Source organism: Talpa europaea (genome assembly GCF_964194135.1).
Source record: "Talpa europaea genome assembly, chromosome: 5".
Lineage (NCBI taxonomy): Eukaryota > Metazoa > Chordata > Mammalia > Eulipotyphla > Talpidae > Talpa > Talpa europaea.
Genome location: NC_140071.1, coordinates 130,330,039 through 130,349,069, shown reverse-complemented (window position 1 = coordinate 130,349,069; position 19,031 = coordinate 130,330,039). Strand labels below are relative to the sequence as shown.

Genomic DNA, 19,031 nt, shown 5'->3' with positions numbered 1-19,031 from the left:
TGTTCCTCAGTTTCTGAGCTAAGAGAGAGGGACATAAACCGTCCATCCAGGGATGGATAGAGGGGCAGGCTGTTTAATGCCCCCTTAACACATTTAATACCCTCTGAGCACAGCATTTAAAGATCTTCACAGTGTGGCCCCGACCTGCAGGTCCACTCTGATGCGTTGAGTTGCCCAGCTCACACCTGAGACTCTACCTGAGCAGAGACACAGCGCGTGTGAAATCACATTTCCAGCCCGAGACAGAGCTTCGGAACAGCCCTTTCTCACCCACACAGACTCAGCCTCAGAAGCCTCCTGGACACCAGTGGGCCTGCATGACAGCCCTGCTGGCCGTTCCTCACCTCGAGGGACGTGGGCTCCTTCCGTCTCCCCCGCCAGCAGGCATTTTCTCTTCTGTGTGCCAGGCTCGCGCTCAGCCTTCCGCCTGGACGCCCTTCCCCTGCTCAATTTCTGACTGTGAAAACAACTCAACCTTCACGTCTCCGTTCAGAGGTTACCTCCTCTAGGAAGAAGCCTAAGAAAGTGCCCAGCACATAAAGACTGCACAATGATATTTTCTAAATGAATGAACCACTTAAAATAAATGTCTCCATGACATCGCCCAGCAGCAGCCTAAGGGTCGTGCGTGGAGCTCGGGACTGGAACTAGCTGGGCTCCAATCCCGCTCATCATCACTCCCTGTGTGACCTTAGCCAAGTGACTCTACCTCTCGGAATTCTGTAGCTTTGACAGTGGAGTACACATCACATGGGGGGGGGGAGGGCAGGGGATGCCAGGGGATGGAAATTTAATTTCTGATCATGGGGATTCAAAAGCAGCAGTGCTGGGTGGGGGGCTTTAGAGTGGAAAATGGAGAGGGGTGGAAATTTGAGGTGCTGGTTGAAATATGGGTATGATTTTGTCAGGAGGATGAGGAAGGGCAGGTTGTCAGGAGGCAGGAAGTGGTCAAGGATGGCACCTCTTCCCAATAAAAGGAGCTGCAAGACCTAGGGGAGTCAGACTCAGACTATAAGGGCAGGCAGGGGCAGTGAGCTCACACTGGCTGCAAGAGCACATCAGTGCCCCGTAGGTTGCAGCCTTACCCAGCGCAGCCCCAGGAAGGCCACAGCAGCCTGGGCCCTGCATGCCTGCTAAGGTGGCAACAGCCCTGTGAGGATGCTGTCAGTGTGCAGGTCACACATAAGCACAAGAGAGAGACGGGCCTTGCCCTTTGGCTATAAGCATTTGCCACTCAGATAGATACTGCCCATCTGCTGGGCACTGCCAGCGCTGGGCACCAGAACAAAGCAAACCAAGACCCAGGCCTTACAGAGCTTGCGTTCTAATATGGAAACACCCACTGGGCAAATAAGCAATTAAATGAATTTAATTACAAGGTCCAGGAGGTGAAAAGGCTATAAAGGAAAATAGAGTAGATAATCGTGGGGCGGGGTGGTGGGGTGGGGTCTCAGATGAGGTGCAAGGAAAGCACCTCTGGAGAGATGGCTCTGGTGCGGGGTATGAATGAGGTAAGGGAAGGAGACTGGAAGTGATGGGCAGGAGCATGTTCGGTGCAGGGAGCTAACGCCCAGCCCCTCGATGGGAATGAACTTGGGTGTTCACAGAGAAGTGCACAACCTGTGCGGGCAAGGAGGGAGCTTGGCAGAGGGGATAGCAAGGGGGTGGGCAGATTCCATAGCCCAGGTTGACCCTCCCTGCCTGTGGGGTAATGGAACCTACTTTCACCAGCTGCTGTGTGGGATGAGGGCACAGCAGGGAGCCCAGGCTGGGCCAACAGTGGCTTGGACCAGCATGACAGGACCAGGCGTGGTGAGACGCGACTGAACACGCGGGATAGCCTAAAGGTGGAGGCCTCAGGTCTGACATCTCACGCTAGGAGGCTAGGGGAGGGCTCAAGTGCACCCCTCGAGTTAGAGGCCTGTGTGTGTGATTTGTCTGTCTCTCGGTGAGCTCCCATGAGTCAGGTGCACACATGACTGGTGAGGGACAACAGCTAACAGTCCCCTCCCCTGAGGAAACAGACGTCAGGAAGTGCAGCCGTGGTGTGCCTGGCCACCTAGGACCCACGCCAGAAATGCAGCAGGTGCCACAGAAGGATGCGTGGCCCAGTCTTGGCTATTTATTTATTTATACATTCAAGAACTGGGTTGTAGACCAGAGTTGTGGGGGGGTGGGTGAGAGCAGTCACTGGAGAGAGTGGGGAGCAGAACAGGCAGATCTACTGAAATACACTGCTGAGAGGAGCAGTGGGCGAGGCAGGAGAGGTCTGCTGCACTAAGGCTGCTGACTGCTGAGAGGGGCAGGATAACTCAGCAAGCCTGGGCAGAGATCTGCTGCCCTTCCACCCACAACAGACCCCAGCCAGGCCTGGCACCTCCTGGGAAAGGGAACTAGCTACAGAGGGGTCTGGTGGGGCCAGCACCCTCTCACTCTGGGGCCCCTACCCCAAGCCCATCTCTGTGGCCGGGCGCTCCTGCCACACTCACAGAGCACCCTGCTTGGGGACTTTTGACAGTCTCTTCATAAATGAAAAAGAAAATGAAGGCAAATCAGGGGGTGCTTCGGCTCGGATGAGGGGTCCTAATAGGACAGCAGGTGCTTGACACAGCACATGTCCCCCCACACCCCACATGTCCCCCCACATCCCACATTAGTGCTGGCTGCAGACTATGCAGGGACAGACAGGAAAGGCACCCCACAGTGCACTAATGCCTCCCTGCTGTTCTGACTTGGCTCTTATCCACCAAGAGCAGAATGAGAAGACCTGCTAAGAGGCCTGGACCTCTCGCACCCTCAGACTGAGATCAAGAATCAGGTGGGGGACACTTTGCACAGAGCTGTTGCTACAAATGTGCTTTTAATTTGTCTTTTAAAACAGGTGGAGAGGAAATCCTCTTTCCTTTTAGTGAACAAATCAGAGCTGTGCAGACAGGGCTGTTTTTGAGTATGCACAGAGCTCCCCCATACTTTCAGGGACTTTGATTCCTTGAAAAGATTTTCCTCTCTGTTATGCTTTAATGAGATCCCTTCCTACCCCAAAAGTAACAGTCTGAAGAAGGTGGGGTGCAAAGTCCTGCTGTGCTATTCCTGAGCCCATGACTGAGGGAAGAAATAACAAAAGAAAAAAAGCCACTTCACATTTTGGGGGTACATTCAGGCACCCTAAGAACTCAGCCAGTTCATAAATGACTTCATTTGAAAACTTCAAGCTTGCAATTCAGTCATTCTTCAATGAGAAATATGCGATTTGCCAAACATGAAATGGAATCATTAAGCTCTGACAAAATCGGAGGCAAAGCAAAACTGTGGCCGTGTGTGCCCCGTGCTTCCTTCTCCTTAACAAATTAGGTGTCCCTGCGGAAGGCACTCCAGACAGTTGCTAGCATGGGCTCTGGCTGGAAGAGGGATGACATTGATCATCAACATGCAAGCAGCTTGACGATTTCAAACATTTAATTACCCACTCCACCCGGCCCCCAACACACACACAGAGAGAGAGAGAGAGAGAGAGAATTTGTCTTCTAGCTATCTCTCTTTTTAAAGCACTGCACAAACATGGAATGTGCCAGATAAAGATTTCTGTGATTAAACCAAAGTATAAGATGAGAGTGTAGAGAACGAGACACTTAAACACACAAGTGCATGCTAAAACTGGTGAAATCTGAATCAGCTTTGCTGTCACTGATAGTATTAGATCAAGCTTCAGGGTAAACTGGACTCCTGGGAAGATGCTCAAAATGCTAATTTCAGGGTTCTGCCCCCAAAATCCTAACCAAGTTGGTTATGAATGGGGCACGGGAATTTGCATTAGCCGCCAGAGCACGGAACGGTTCCATCACAGGTGAGTGTAGGGTCACACTTTAGGAAACGGCCAGATCCCAAGCAGGTACCCAGGGGCACATCTAGGAGGCTCCCTGTTATGGGGCAGCGGGAAGAGTGGGCAGGAGCTCAGGCCACCTACATAGCAGGCTGCTCCTGGTGTCCAGGGACAGAGCTTGAGGCACCTTCTTCTAAGTGCAACTCTCCAACCCAGGGGCCCAAGGGAGCTGAAAAGGGGCACAGGAGCCCCTGGGGCTGTGACCATGTGGCATTTAGGGTAAGAAGTAGATTTGCAATTCCATCATTCTCATGGCGACTTTTTACTGAGTGTCAACTACGCACAAGCAAATGGCATCTCATTGAATTCTCACCACCCTTCTCTGAGGGGATGGTTCCTTATTATCCCCATCCTACAGAGAAGAAAGCTGAGGCCCCCAAAACTCAAGGTTACATAAACAGGAGGGGAGTCGCGAGTCGAAGCCAGATCCGCTTGGCGGAAAACCACCGCGTGCTGCCACCTTCCTCTCTGACAGGCTCCTTCTGGTTCTCATCTCCTCCAGGACAAAACACCCCACTTAAAATAACTCACACTTGTGGGATTTGCAAGGGGAAGGAGAGGGGGAGCTTTTCCCAATCCTCCTTTCAGTGGCATTAAGACTCCTGTCCAACGTACAGCAGATCCACCCCTGTCAGGGTCCCCCTTCCAAGGCGCCATTCCCTCCCTCATGCTCATTCCTATTCCTGCCTGACCTTACTCCTCTCTGGCCTTTCTACTTTCCTCCTTTTCTGTCCCCAGAGTCCAACATTACAGGCTCAGCACGTCCCTTCCTTTCCTTGTGTCCTCCACCCTCCTATGACGCAACTTTCAAAAAAAATGGAGACTTGTTCCTGGCCAGACAAATGACCTACCGTTTTCGAGAGGACACTGGGGGATCTTGTTGGCCCAGAGGTTCCAAATATAGTCCATGTTCCACTCGAGGCACACTTGATGGTCTTTGAAAGGGCGTTCAAAAGGGGGGACCGTCTTCAGCAGGGTGTAATTCTTGGCTACCGCACGGAGCAGGTTTTCCTCCCATTTAACATTCAAGTCCCCGCCACCATATCTGTGAGTAATCCAGGCGCGTAGTATCACCGCGGAGACAGAGATGGAGTGTCGGATGAAGTAGTCATCTCTGTACACCATGATGCTTGGAAATTTCACATGTACTATTTGTGTCCTACTGGTGTGAAGATGTTTCTCGTTCTTCCACCTTTTTTTGTACACAGGAATGCTACTTCTGAACTCAGATGAAACGACTGCTTCCAAGTTGACAACACAAGGCTGAGAGCATAAATACTCAACCGAGACTTCAGAGACATTGCGCACATTCCCTTCAAAGACGGTGAAATAAATAAAGTCTTTGTAAACCACGCTCTGCTCGGCGTTGGGGATCACCGACGTCGTCAGGGATGTCTGCCTGCCCAGCGATGGCACAAAATTCTGAAAAGGGAAAAAAAAAGGGAGAAAGAAACAGAGTTTGAAAACCATCCTGTTAACAGATATAGGAATCACTCTTTTTCTGTGATAAAAAATATCCTTCTAATAAAAAATATCCTCTACCGAAAGCCATGGAGGTGGAAGACAAGCGCTGTGAAAATCACTACTGAACTATCAGGGACAAACCAACACGCACACCAGAAAGGAAGGACCAGGCCACATGAAAACCTGTCCCCGGACTCAGTGGCAGCTGCTGATGAAAATGTGACTTTCAAAGCTACTTGGCAATCCACTCCAGAGTTGGTCTTCAAAGGGAGGAGCTAGTTCATAAGAAATACAGTAGCAGTGAACCTGCCTAAGAGGCAAAGCGAGACAATCCAGCTTCAGACATTTCCAAACTATTGTCCTGACTTCACACGGTGATCAGATGCAGCCAAATCAAAGGGGGAATGAACAGTTCAAAGTGCACCAGAAAAGGAACATGCCAGGGAGGCCAAGCTGGCCCCTTTTGTCCCGCTAGTTCAGAGCCAGGACAAGCATGCATGCCGGACCAGCCAGCAGGAGGTTTTCATTGCTCCACATCACACACAGAGGCTTGGACCACAGCCTGTGCTGTTGGATTCCTGCACCAGACTTGGTGCCACGTGTGCCATAGACTTAGCGGCATATGGTGTTGGGCTTTGTTTTCTTTAATCCAGTTTTCGGAAGGACAAAGTCCTTTCTATGTGGCTATTCCTTCCAGAGACAATCTGGGAAGTTCAGTCATGAAATCAAGGCAATGCTTGCAGCACAAGGCACTGACCTATGGATGCTCAGAGTTCTTCTAAATATGACTTGATGGTTCAGGCACCCAGAATACAATAGCATAAGGGTTACTTTGGACCATTTCACACCCATGCAAGCGGCAATTAAGCACAGAGAACAAGTGGTGAGAGGATGCAGAGAAACTGGGCCCCTTGGGCACCCTTGGTGGAAGGTAAAAACGGTGCAGCCACTATGGAAAACAGCACAGCAGATCTTCCACACGCAGAAGAATTGCAAAAAGATCCAGAAATCCCGCTTCTGAGTATCCCCAGACTTGACAGTGGGGACTCAAAGAGAGTCACAGACACACACCCCAGTGTCCACAGCAGCATTTTTCACAATAGACAAAAGGTGGAAATAACCCAAATGTCCATTAGTGGATGAACAGATGGATAATACCAGTTACACAATGGAGTTTATTTAGTCTTCAAAAGGAAGGAAGTTCTGACACTTACTCTAGGATGGGTGAACTTGGAGGACATTATGCTAAACGAAACAAGCCAGTCACAAAAATAAATACTACGTGATTCCACTTCTATGAGGTAACAAGTCATCAGATTCCCAGAGGCAGAAATGAGCATGGTGGCGGCCAGGGGCTGGGGTGAGAAGGGAAGGAGGATTTATTGTCTGCTACTCCCAGAGTGTGAGTTTGGGGTGATGCAAAGAGCTTTGGAATGAAGGGTGTGATGGCTGCCTCTGTGTGAGTATGCTGTCACTGAACTACACACTTAAAAGTGGTTAAAATGATAAAAATTTTATGCTGTGCACAACTTTACCACAATTTTAAAAAAAGGTCACTGTGTCTTCTCCAAAGAAGAAAGAAATAAGGACGCCTTCCTTCAGTGTTGGCTGAGGACAGTAGGAGAAGCCAAAGTGGATAAGATGTAAGTCAAGTATGAAGGGGGCATGTTTGCAAATAAATGACACAGGCAGGACAGAGTCGGAGCTCCAGGCAAACAAGCAGCCACCCTAAAGGCACAGGACACCAGGTGGGACCCATCCTGAGGAGGGCTCTGGGACTGGCTCTGCTGGAGGAAGCGTTTTCAGGTGGCTTTAGGAGGAAGAGACATTCTTTGGGGAAGAGGCTGTAAGTGGTACAAACAGCCTAAGAAGGGGCCAGAGGCAGGGAAACACCTGGATGTATTTGGGGACTAGCAAGCAGCTTGGTTTGGGGGGGTAAATGCACGAAAGAACAGGGGAAAATGAGGTTGAGAAGAAAGGCAGGGCCCTTACTCTGGAGGATGCTGAATCCCAGCCTGAGGAATGCAGGCTTGATACTGACAGCAAAGAATCAATGAAAGTTTCTGTAAAAGGCGATGGTGTTTCCACTTTAAAGCACTGACAGTCAATTAGAAACAAGATTGACGATCAAAAAAAAGTGAGCAAACGACAGAGTCCATCAATACGTAAGTTCTCACTCAGTGGAAACGAAAGGCAAACTGAAACTGCACTGAGATCCCATTTTTAACCTATCAGATTCAGAGATCAAAAAAGGCCCGTTACACATCGTACTGGCCAGAGTGCAGGAGGCGCTGGCCCTCCGGTGCTGCTGACGGGCGTTATCTCTGTAGAGGGTGGCCAGGCATCAAAAACATAAACGTAGGCCTCCCTGGTGGCACAAGAGGTTAAGCACCGCACTATGAAGCTGTCTGCAGCCTCTGCAGCATGAGTTCGCTCCCCGGCCGGCCAGGGAGAAACCCACATGGCGAGCAGACCTCTCCTGTCTTGCCCGCTGCTTCCCTCAGCAGTGTATTTCAGCCAGTCTGCCTGATCTATTCCCCGCTGTCTCTGGTTAATCTTCTCATCCCCCACATCTCTGGCCTGTACCCCAGCTCTTGTATACATAAATAAATCTTTAAAAAAAAACCATAAATGCACCCAGCCTCTGGGCCAATCATTCCTCTTCTAGGATCTTAGCCTCAATGATTTTATGCTCAAAATTGTGCGAAAGGATTTATGTGCAAATTCTTACTGAGCAATGCTTCTAACAGCCAGAGATAGCTAGAAAACCCAAATGTCCATTGAGAGGGCCTCCCCCACCGTGGAGTACTACACAGCTATTATTTAAAGATGATCATCAAGGACAAATGATGGCATGATCTCCAAAGTTTGGGCTTTTTTTTTTTTAAAGCAAACTTCAGAAATACTGTTCAGAATTTTTTAAAAAGGAAAAATATATATATGCATACTATATATGCATATGTGGTATATATAGATATTATATATATACCCGCTTAGCTCTACACATGCGCTGGGAGCTTGCACAGAGAACGGCACATGTTAGAGACAGATCTGTACTATTTATCCTTCCTTGTCTTTTCAATTTTGTACTCTATGACTAGTCCCCCCAAAAGTGGGGGAAAGCGAGGAGAGAAGCAGCAGCCTGAAAGATGAAATGGAAAATGTAGCTTCTCCAAATGTTAGGAGAGTAGCAGAGGGCTGGCCGTGGCTTCTGATTAGTCATGGGAAACCTGTGGGAAGAAATATGTAAACAGGGGGTACAGACCACACTGTCCGCCCCCACAGCGAGAGGTCTGTTTTATGTTCTCACTTATGCTTCCAAATTACAGGGGGGGAAACAAATATAAAAAATAATCTTATAATTAAGAGCAGAGAATGTTGCAGAGGATGAGCGCTCGGTGACGAGCCGGCCCTTCTGTGCCGTTTTCTCGGAAGAGGAAATGGCAACAGAGAGGTGATTTTCCCCAACATATCCCAGCTGGTGGCTCGCAGCGGCCAGCCCAGACACTGGCTCCTTCCCTGCACTCCCACGTCTGCACCCCAGCGCACACAACAGCGAGACTACAGACTTGACATTTCACGGCTGCCTGGGAACTCCAGGCTGAATTCTGTATGAATAGAGATGCACCCGGCATTTGTCCCAAAGCCGTGGTTTATTCATCTGGCCAGATGTGCCAAGATGTAGCCTCCTTCTCAAGACACGAATCAAGCATGGGCATTTGGAGGCAGGCTGGGTGAGAAAAGGCAATCTCCGAACCTATACAGTGTTGCCAATGAATGATATCTCAAAAATTTTTTTTTAAAAAGTGAATCAGGATGTGAAGCCCAGAACAGAGTTCAGCTGAAGCAGGAGGCAGTTACACTGAGGCAAGTCAGCCCAGCACAGCAGCCGCTGGTACCCCTCAGGCCAACGCCTTGGTGCCTCTCTTCCTCTATTACACAGCTAAGAGACATTTGCTTAGTGAGACAATAGGGAGCAGAGCCCCGGACATGCTGTGGTAAGTTAAATATCACATTGTGTTCCTTTTCAAAGAATGACTTAAGACCTCTCCCTTATTCTTTTCATGTACTATACCTTAAAACCTCACCCACGTCCAGTTCTCTCACTTTGATTTTTTTTTTCATCACCCTTTTAATGCTGACACTAGGAACTCCAGTGAAAACCTCTTTTAAACACAATGCTGGGGAGAGGCTATTTGAGTTCATGAGATTTCATTGCAGAGTGCAGTTATTAACGATGCTCATTAGTTTACATCTTATTGCTAAAAATGCTTCCATCCACTTTTGCGCATTAATAAGAGCCGCGTGCTGAGCGCGGCTTCAGTGCTACTTGGTGACCCATGGCTCCCCGTACTTGGCAAGATCAGTGGTGACCTTCCAGAGTAAAGGTACTGAGACACCTGACTGGGTGACCTCTCCAGGGGCTTCCCTGGAAATCAGCTTTAAAGGAATCTCCATATACATATAGGAAGGTGAGTTCATTTCCACCTGCTTCAATGTCTCAAGTGCAGCGAAGTAAATCCACGGTTGATGAGTTCTAGAGGGAGGCTATCTGATATGGGAGCTCTTGTAATGTGGCTGGTCCAGGTTGGAGGTGCTGTAAGTGTAAAACTGATGCTTGATTTCAAAGAGTTAATCTAAAAAAAAAGGTAAAATATCTCTTTCTCTGGATGACATGTTGAAATGATAATAAGATACAGTGGATTAAATAAAATGTTCCTCAAATAAATTTCACCTTTTACTTTTTTAACCTGTCTAATTAAAGAAAAAATTGCAACTACATAGGTGGCTCACCTTTGTGGCTCACCTTGTCTTTCTAAGGGAGAACAACTGTTCTAGATTGGAGATCATCACCCTTTCCTGTGAAATAGAGCCATATGGTAAATATATGTAGGTTTTTAGGCCTCCCAGTGTCCATCACAACCACTCAGCACCTTATGGTATCAAGGACGTTGCCAGGGTTTCAAGGGATGGGCACAGCTGGCACCCTGTACAACTTTGTTCACAAAACAGCTGGGTTGGCCCATGGGCCAATGTTCTAGATGACTGAGGTTAATCTAGAATGCTGAAGAACACAGAGTATGCTTTCTCAAAAAATGATCACATTGGAGAAAAGAGATAAACACCCCAATAAGGCATAATTTCACATATGTCTTGGATGAGGGTGGATTTTTTACTTTAAGATTCCCTGCTGGCCAAGCTTGACAGCTTGCTACTGTTTTTTTGGTTTTGGGGTTTTTTTTGTGTGTGTAGAAGAACTGGGTATTGGCCAGAGGGGCCGGCGGGGAGGGAGGGGTGTTTGAGAGGATTCACCAGAGACAGAATGGGGAACAGAACAGGTGGACTGACTGAAATACACTGCTAAGGCATGTAAAAGATGTGACTGAAATACACAGGAGAGGTCTGTTATGCCTTTTGTGGGTCAGCTCCCTGGCCGGGGATCGAACTCAGCTGGTAATGGTAATAGTGCTGACACTTAGCCCTAGGCCACCAGGGATCTTGCTGTTGTTTCTTTCAATAATAACCTAAGGAGGACGAGAAGCTGGGAGCTAGACAAGAGATTACTGAACAAGCAGCAGAAGCATGAGCGACAGCTAGGGTGTAAGAGCAACCTCAGGGATATGGCAATGTTTTCTCAGTAATATTGGGATTTGCTGGCCCCAAAACAGGAACTCAAAATCACTGCATATGGCTAGTCCAGGGCATGGTCTAAATCCCTCAACAAAGCGTGACAGGCTGCAGTCTTTCAGGTACCAGTACAGTAAAGGAAGTTGGCAGCCAGTGGATTGGAGCAGGCCCAGTGGGCAGCTGCTGCACCCTGAGTTGTGGCCACCTCTGTTATGTACAAAACCCACACTGATTAGCCACACATCACACTCTAAATATTGATTAAGCTGAAGCTGATTTCCTGGCTCAAGTCATGTGTGTGGTTATGAGCTGTTTCCTGCCAGGAAAATAAGGCAATTAACTTGAAGAGTTGCAGCTACAGGCATGACACGTGTCCAGCCTTCATAGGTATTTTCACTTGCCAGGTTGCATTAACAGAAGCTAAAAATCACCCAAATGTTCCTTTGTTTAAAAATTATGAGGTCAGGGTCCATGTCTCATTCATTGTTGTGTTTCTAGCTTCTAAAACAGAACTTGTCATGTCACGGTAAGTAAGCTTTGGATAAGGGTTCCTGGCTGAAATAAAGGACCAGGCGTGGGCTTGGCTGGCAGGTGCCTTGACGGTCCAGCCCAGGCCACTGCCCCACAGCCCCGGGGGACACCTACATATAAACCAAAAGTCTTGATCCAGTCTTAAGTCCCTACTACCCTTTCCAGAGGTTCACAACTTCCCTATTTGTGAAGGGCAGGAAGGGGGGGCACGGGTTGGGGTGGCTTGCCAGGCCTCTATTTTTTTTTAAAGATTTATTTTTTTATTTATAGAAGAACTGGGGTACAGACCAGATGTGCGGGAGGGTGAGAGGATTCACCAGAGACAGAGTGGAGAACAGAACAGGCAGACTGACGAAATACACTGCTGAGGGGAGCAGTGGGCCAGACAGGAGAGGTCTGCTGCGCCGGCCGGTCGGCCGGGATAAAACCAGTGCTGCAGAGGCTGCGGACAGTTTCACAGCGCTGCGCTCAACCGCCTGCACCACCGGGGTTGGCCTCAGGCCTCTATTTTCCATCAGGTCTCCTTAACCTCCTTCTGAAGAACCCAGAGCCTTCTCTCACTGGGCCCCTGGGAGACTGAGTTTAGGTAAGGTGGCACTCTGGCGCCCACCTTCCCTATATGGGATGATGACTCCTGGCTACCAAGTCCCTCCCCACCTTTTTGACAGTAGCTCTCCATTTTAGAACTTTTCCATTTCCCCACACCAAAAAAAAAAAATTAAATTAAACCTGAACACTTTCCTATCCTCCACCCCATTGGAGCCCTGCTCATCTGTCAAGTTCATCCACATGAATGTGATAATGTGTGATAATGAAGAGGTGCTTCGGTCCAGCTCACACTTCTAAGCCAGCCTCACAGAGATGGTGCCTTTAAGCGAAGTCCAAATGTACTGCAGCTGTAAGCAAGAGATTCGGGGTTTCGGGGAATTCCGGTGTCCCTCGGTTATGCCAGTTAGGCAGTCACACAGATGTTTCGCCCTGGAAGCTACAGGTCCACTCTGCAACAGCTGAGCTGGATTCAGAAAGAAGCCACAGCCCTCAAGCATCTGTTTTTACCAGAAGTGAGTAAAGTCACTAGTCAAGGTCAAATTTGACATCTTCACACACAGTCACAAAACACAGATTCCTTTGTCTTTGTGTAATGGTGTACGTATTGCAAATCTTCTTAGAAAGGAAGAAATGGGTCCGGATTATGTGATCGTGGTAAAAGGCCCACAATAGGAGATTTAAATGCATTCAATTCAGCCAGGGAATCAAGATACAGATGAATTTCGTCTTCGGGATGGGAAAAGATATCTATCAATACTGCCTAACCTTCTTTTAGGATGACTGCATCTGATTCCTTTAAATAAAATCAATAAGAAAATACTATTCTAATAACCCTCCCTTGTTTCAAAGAGATGAGAAAACTTGACCCTGTTTCCTATATGATCCACTTGTTATATAAGGAAGGGACAGAGACTGGAAACTCTTTAATCATTCACGTCTCACTAAGGAAAGTTCGCTTACACTTACACGTGTATGAGGGTTTGTCTGAGGTGCAAACAATAATGGAATGTTTTTCTCATTCTAGTCCTTTCGGCCCCATCAGTCACCCGAGAAAACCTTGGCTCTTGAGCATTTCTCTCCAAACTGGCTGGATCAAATGTTCCATAGGTCAAAAAGGTAATTGCATTGGCTTAAAAGGCCTACTTTTCCAATTTCTGCTGACTAGAAATAAGCAAAAATTCTGTTTATGTCAACAAAACATGCAATTAAGCAAAAATGGGTGATGATGTCAATGTGGACATCGAAATCAAGATATGCCTTCGGAAATGGTTCCCACTTGACCACTAAGCCTTCCCAAGCCTGAGCGCTGGCTACAGACGTCAATATTCTCCACTGTGTCGGCTCCGCTCTCCCCTTTAATGTGATCACGTGGTACTAAGTGCTCTTTAGTACTATTTGACATGCCATTTCCTTCTAACTCAAATCATGCCAGAGTATCCATACCAGCTCTGGTTCAGTTTGACTTCACTGAACACCTACTATCCTGCCAGGCATTGGGTGCTCAGCCTTTCTTCTCCCATCTAACCTCACACTCTCACATAGGACTTGATAGAACTTCTCCCTTCAAACTTTATCCCCACAACAACCCCACAGCATTTCATTCTAGAGCTGAGGAAATGGAATAGATTCAAAGGGGTAAGTAACTTGTCCAAGACCAGCCAGCCACTAAAAAGCAGAACCAAAGTTCAAATTCACATCTACAGACTCCAAAGCATCGACATTAGGCCTCTATCTTCCAGGAACACCCCAAATAATGCCCTCACCCAACTCACTGACTTGAGGGTGTCTGGACTCACTTCCATCTTGAAAGTGTTGGGAGTTACAGTCCCCCCCAATCAGGTCCTCTGCCTGGGGAAGACATTCATACTCACAAAAACACTCACCACACAGAGCCCACTCCACAGATCCATTAAGTCCTTTTTCAGTGGGGATGGGAGACAAATAAACACCAAAACAGATTCTCCCTGTAATGACAAATAGGCCATAGGGCCCTCCTGCCCCTCAGACCTTTCTCAGGGGGAGGGGTGAGCCCGTACACAAGGTAACTGGATGTGCTGTAGGCTATTTGTGGGTTCCCTGACTCTCCTCATCTTCTCAGTGCATTGCCTGCATCTTTATTACTCAGGTTCTTCCTTTCCGCCAATTCATGGTTCCTCCCACGCTTTTGCCAACTGGAATAAAAGGGAAAGACAAACACCATCACCCGGGAGATTTTCAGAGCTCGGGTTCGGACGCCAGAGGAAGCTACAGACTGAGCTGAAGTTTGAGGATAATCTGTGTTTCAAATGTCCATAACCATGCTCCCCAAGCTGGATAACTGGGCACCTCTACACCTGCTTTAAACTTCTTAGGTGTGCGTTACACAGAGTAAGGAGTTAATGACTACTCTGGGCATGCAGCGGACGGTCTATGTTCATTTACGAAGAATGCTGTCCAAGACTTTGTCCCGCTCATTGTCTATTAACGATCCCCACATACATCTGTGCTGCTGGTGTCCTCGTCTTTGTTTCTGGTTTTCTAACAAGCATAAAATCCCATTCTGAATATTTCAGCTCTACAGCTGACACCAATACCAGCCATTGTGAGATCTGCTTTCTCATGTAAGACAAAACTAGATGTTCGAGACCAGAATTGGGAATGGACAGAACTCCAGCCACGCGTCGCACTGTCACAGATGGGCCCGGGCAGACTTGGGCTATTTTTGGCAAGTCTGGAGGAGCAAAGGTTTAAGGCTGGAAGAGATTCGGGCAGAGCCCGTCCTGTGTGGACCACACAGCTAGTTTGTGACCTCGGTGAAAGCAATTCCATTACCTTTTGCTTTCGAGGGCCTCACCCTCTCTGAGGAGGCTCTCTGCAGCTTCACCTTTGGTGACCCCCAGAATTTTCTGGCAGCTGCTGGAACCAGGGATCATCTTTTCAGAAATCTGCTTGGCATCATTCCGTGACTTATCTTTCAGGCCTCATCACAATTATTCATGCTTTGGCAGTATCCTAGCTACAGTCACAGCACTGTTCTTGGGCTGCTACTGAGAGTTATTCTGGCCCAGCGGATGGATAAGGAAGATGCCTGTGGCCTCTGGACCTTGGTTTCAGGAAGCATGCTCCCAAGAGGGCAGGCCCGTCCAGGCATCTGTTCAGAAAGCCACTCTTAACCTCCAGCCCTGGCAAATAAGCAAATAGGTAGGAATAACAGGTCCCGATAACTGGTGCCCAAATCACAGACAATCTGGCTTTGGAATGCATTTCACGGCACATACTCAGCTCCTCACCTGGACACACATTCACACAAACTGCAGTGCTAACCCCCACCAGCTACTTCTGGGTTACACAAAGACCCAATCCTTTATCTTTCCATCATGTGTGGCAAATACTTTCTGATTTTACTTTTTTTTTTTCTCTTTAACATCCTGCTTCTATTCTGTGGTCTGTGCTTCCTGCCTTGTATATTTTAGGCTACTTTAGACATGACCTCACATCCTGGCCAGTTGCACACTAGCAGCTAATTGCAAGAGCTTTGCTAATGGTCCATACATCTATGCATGAGGGGAATGGGTTACAAGCAGAATCCAAAAGGCAATATGCTAGCATGTCTATGAACTGGGGCTCTGGAAGCAGAGACACTTGAGTTTCAAGGTCAGAATTTCTCTGAGGCCTGGGGTAACTTACCCTCTCTGAGCCTCAATTTCCTCTTCTGAATGGGGCCCATATGAGTTCCTCCTTCACAGGGTCACTGCTAAGATGATTAATATTGAATACTGTACATAAATGACTTAGCACATTGCAAACTACCATTATTATTTAGCCTTCCAAAGTATGGGATGGTGTCTAGAGTTTACATATTCCTGAGATCCTATTAACTATTCTGTTCTACCTCTACCTTCCCACTCCCCAGTATTTCTTGATGAGCAGAATGTACATAATTAAGCTTTTCTTCCTCTGTTGTCTCATGTAGGTATTTACATTTTTTCAATTTATACCCTGAACTTTTCCAAGATTAAGAATCTTACTTTTCAGCATTATTTCAGGGAGCACTTAACCTTAGAGCAAAACCTCTATAAGCCGGTAGACCTTTAGGAAAAAAAAAAAGAAAGTCCACCCTCCTCATCACACTTTTGTTTCCATGGGCTTGCAACACCTCACTTAGTTGCAACATTGCTTTCTTGTTTATGGCTCTTTTTCTCACAGTAACAAATCTGAACCCACTGGGAAAAAATATACAGTTAAGGGATCAAGAAGATGTGGTACATATACACCATGGAATATTACTCAGCATTCAAAAAAGATAAAAACATGCAATTTGCAGCAACATGGATGGCGCTGGAAGGGATCATGCTCAGCGAAATAAGCCAGAAAGAAAAAGAAAAATACCAGATGGTCTCACTCATAGCAGGAATCTAGAAAACTTAAATAAGGGACCAGGAAAATGAACAACTATAAGAAAGTAAAAATCAAAATCAACAAAAAACTATGAACCAGAGATACTCTATGGGGGGTGGGGAGCAGGGAGGGGAGGGATTGGGGTCAAAATAAGGGGATTGCAATTGTATGGGGAATATAAAAATAAAATTTATTTAAAAAAAATAAACATAAAAAAAAAGAAAGAAATATACAGTCAAGAAGCACCATGTTTCCCTCTCCAGAGAGTTCCAAAATCCATGCCTTCCTTGTCTGCCAGGGCATGGATCCACATTCTAGTTATTTCACATCACAGTACCTTCCAACATCTTTGGGGTGCCCGACTACCTCATCAGCACACCAGTGTATCTGCAGATCATTTTCCCACTCTGCTCTATTCTCTTAAGCCCCCTGTGGTCACACACAACCTCAATACTTGTTTTCTCCGTCTCTGTTCTCACTGACCAATTAGGCCTTCAGGCTTTGGTCCTGTTACTCCGAACTGTTGGGACTGCCAAAAAGTAGTCTCCCCTGGCAGGTCTTGGGATTTTCACGTTGAACTTTCCAGACCACCTGTACCTTCATGTTTCACATGCTGCTCTACTACATCATTTCCGCCTCTGCAGGTACCAGCACCTTATGGACGGCGATCATCTGTTTAAACTGAAACCCTGTCATTTGTTGTGGCAGTTTTACATATGCACCTGTGTACTGTAGCCCTGTGCCATAAATATTAAATAATATCTCTTGGGGGGAGAAAATCATTCATGTTAACTGACAAGTTCTTATGAAAATATAAGTAGACCCAAGCACAAAATTGGGAACGGGCGAATTTTAAAATACAAGGAAAAGCATGGATTGCTCAACAGGTAGATGCAAAAGCAGACTGTAATTTGCATTTTTACACCCTCTTACTTCACGAAATGAAACACCCAAGAAGAAAAGCACATTAAAAGAAACTTGGGCAAGGTGGCAAATTTCTTTAGAATCAAATTCTAACTCCTGCCAGCATCTCCTAAGCAGTTTTTTAGCTTACAAGAAGAAAGACTCCAAATAATGCCACATAAATGAAAAGAATTGTGGGCCATTGACACTGCTCAAAAAAAAAATTTTTAGCATTCTGTGAATTTCCTATTACATCAGTTTCATGATTCAGCATTTTCCATTTCATTTATTTACAGTAATATATGGCGAGATAACCCAAGGTTTCTGCAGGATCCTGGAACATCAGGTTGGCTGGACAGGAAGGGTGTCACCTGCTGTAAACTGACTGTTGTTTAGCAGAATTCAAAGCAGAAGAAAGTCATCAAAGAAACTGAGAAATACTCTCCCACTTTGTTCTGAGGGTCTAAATTACTCTGGCATTTTAAATGACTTGGTTTTTGAAAAATAGGTTACTGCCATTTAGTTGATGACTAAAACAGAAGCCAAGAAGTGTGCACACTGGAGGCTGGCGTGCCCAAAAGCCAAACGCACGAAATGACTGTTCAAGACGTAGCGAAAGTCACCACTCTGGCGGTAAGCGTGTTACCAAGAACTAGATTTCTTCCTGGCAGCCGCAACTTGGCTGGAGTGACCACGCAAGAGTTGAAGAACGCTGGAAACGCGAGGCTGGGCGCCGGGGACGCTGGCAGACCACGGTCCGGGCCACGAGAACCGGGTGGAAACTCAAAGCAGGGCAGAGGCAGGGAGCACTCCCGCGGGGAGAGAGGCGAAGTTGGGCACGGGAAGGAAACAAGCCGCAAGAAGATTCCGAGGGAAGCCCAGGACCGGGAGGGAGGGAGCCCGAGAGCCGTGCGCCGCGGGGTGGGGAGGGACGCGCGGCAGTGAGGTCCCCAGGTGGAGCCGGGGGGGCCCGAACCGGGCCTGGGGGGCACCGGACCCGGGTCCGGAGCGAGTCTGGGAGCGAGAGGAAGGGACCCCAGCGAGAGCGCAGCGCGGCAAGTCCGGTCCACGCGCCCCTCTCCGCGCCCCGGCAACCATCCCAGGTGCCGGGAGCGCCCGGGGCGCAGCGGCGAGGAAGAGCGAAAACTCGCCGCGCCGCACCCGCCCCGCGCGGCGGGGAATCCAGGCCGCCCCCACCCGCGCCCCCGGGGCCCCGCGCGCCGGGGAGGACCCGGGCAGGATCCCGCGCTCACCAGGTAGCAGAGCAGGAGCAGCGCGCAGGCAGGGCGCCCGCCGAGGCCCAGGGGGGTGCCGCCGCTCGGGGGGGCCATGGCTGCGGCCCGGGGCCCGACCGCCGGCGGCGGGGGCTGTCGCTGCTGCTGCCGCGGCCACCCGAGCCCCGCGCCGCGCCGCTGCATGGCGAGACCGCCGGATCCGGGCCGGAACAGGTCACCTGGTGCAGGGACCGGCCCCCGCCCGAGGCGCCACCTTCGCGCCCGCCCCCGGCCGGGCCGGCCGCCGCGCGCGGGGCCACCTGCCGCCGCCGCCCGACCCGCCGCGCCGCCACTGCCGCGCGCGCCGCCCCCGCAGCCCCAGCCCGGCGCCGGCTCCTCCCCGCCTCCCAGCCCCGTCCCCTCCCGCCCCTGCGCGCTGCCCAGCCCGCCTCCGGGCGGCTCCGCGCGGCCCCGGGCTGCCGCCC

The 19,031-nt window shown here is 48.7% G+C and overlaps 1 protein-coding gene across 3 annotated transcripts in view; it reads right to left on the bottom strand.

Moving 5' to 3' along the window:
• Positions 1 to 18,750, bottom strand: part of SEL1L3 (SEL1L family member 3) — a gene marked incomplete at its 5' end in the record, with an annotated part of 96,150 nt that extends 77,400 nt beyond the window's left edge. For all 3 annotated transcript variants that reach the window (XM_084234044.1, XM_084234046.1, XM_084234045.1), the window contains 2 exons: positions 4,732 to 5,302; positions 18,586 to 18,750. In XM_084234044.1, the coding sequence (XP_084090170.1) occupies positions 4,732 to 5,302; positions 18,586 to 18,750 (736 nt within the window). The remainder of the gene's footprint in view (positions 1 to 4,731; positions 5,303 to 18,585) is intronic.
• Positions 18,751 to 19,031: the final 281 nt, after the last annotated feature.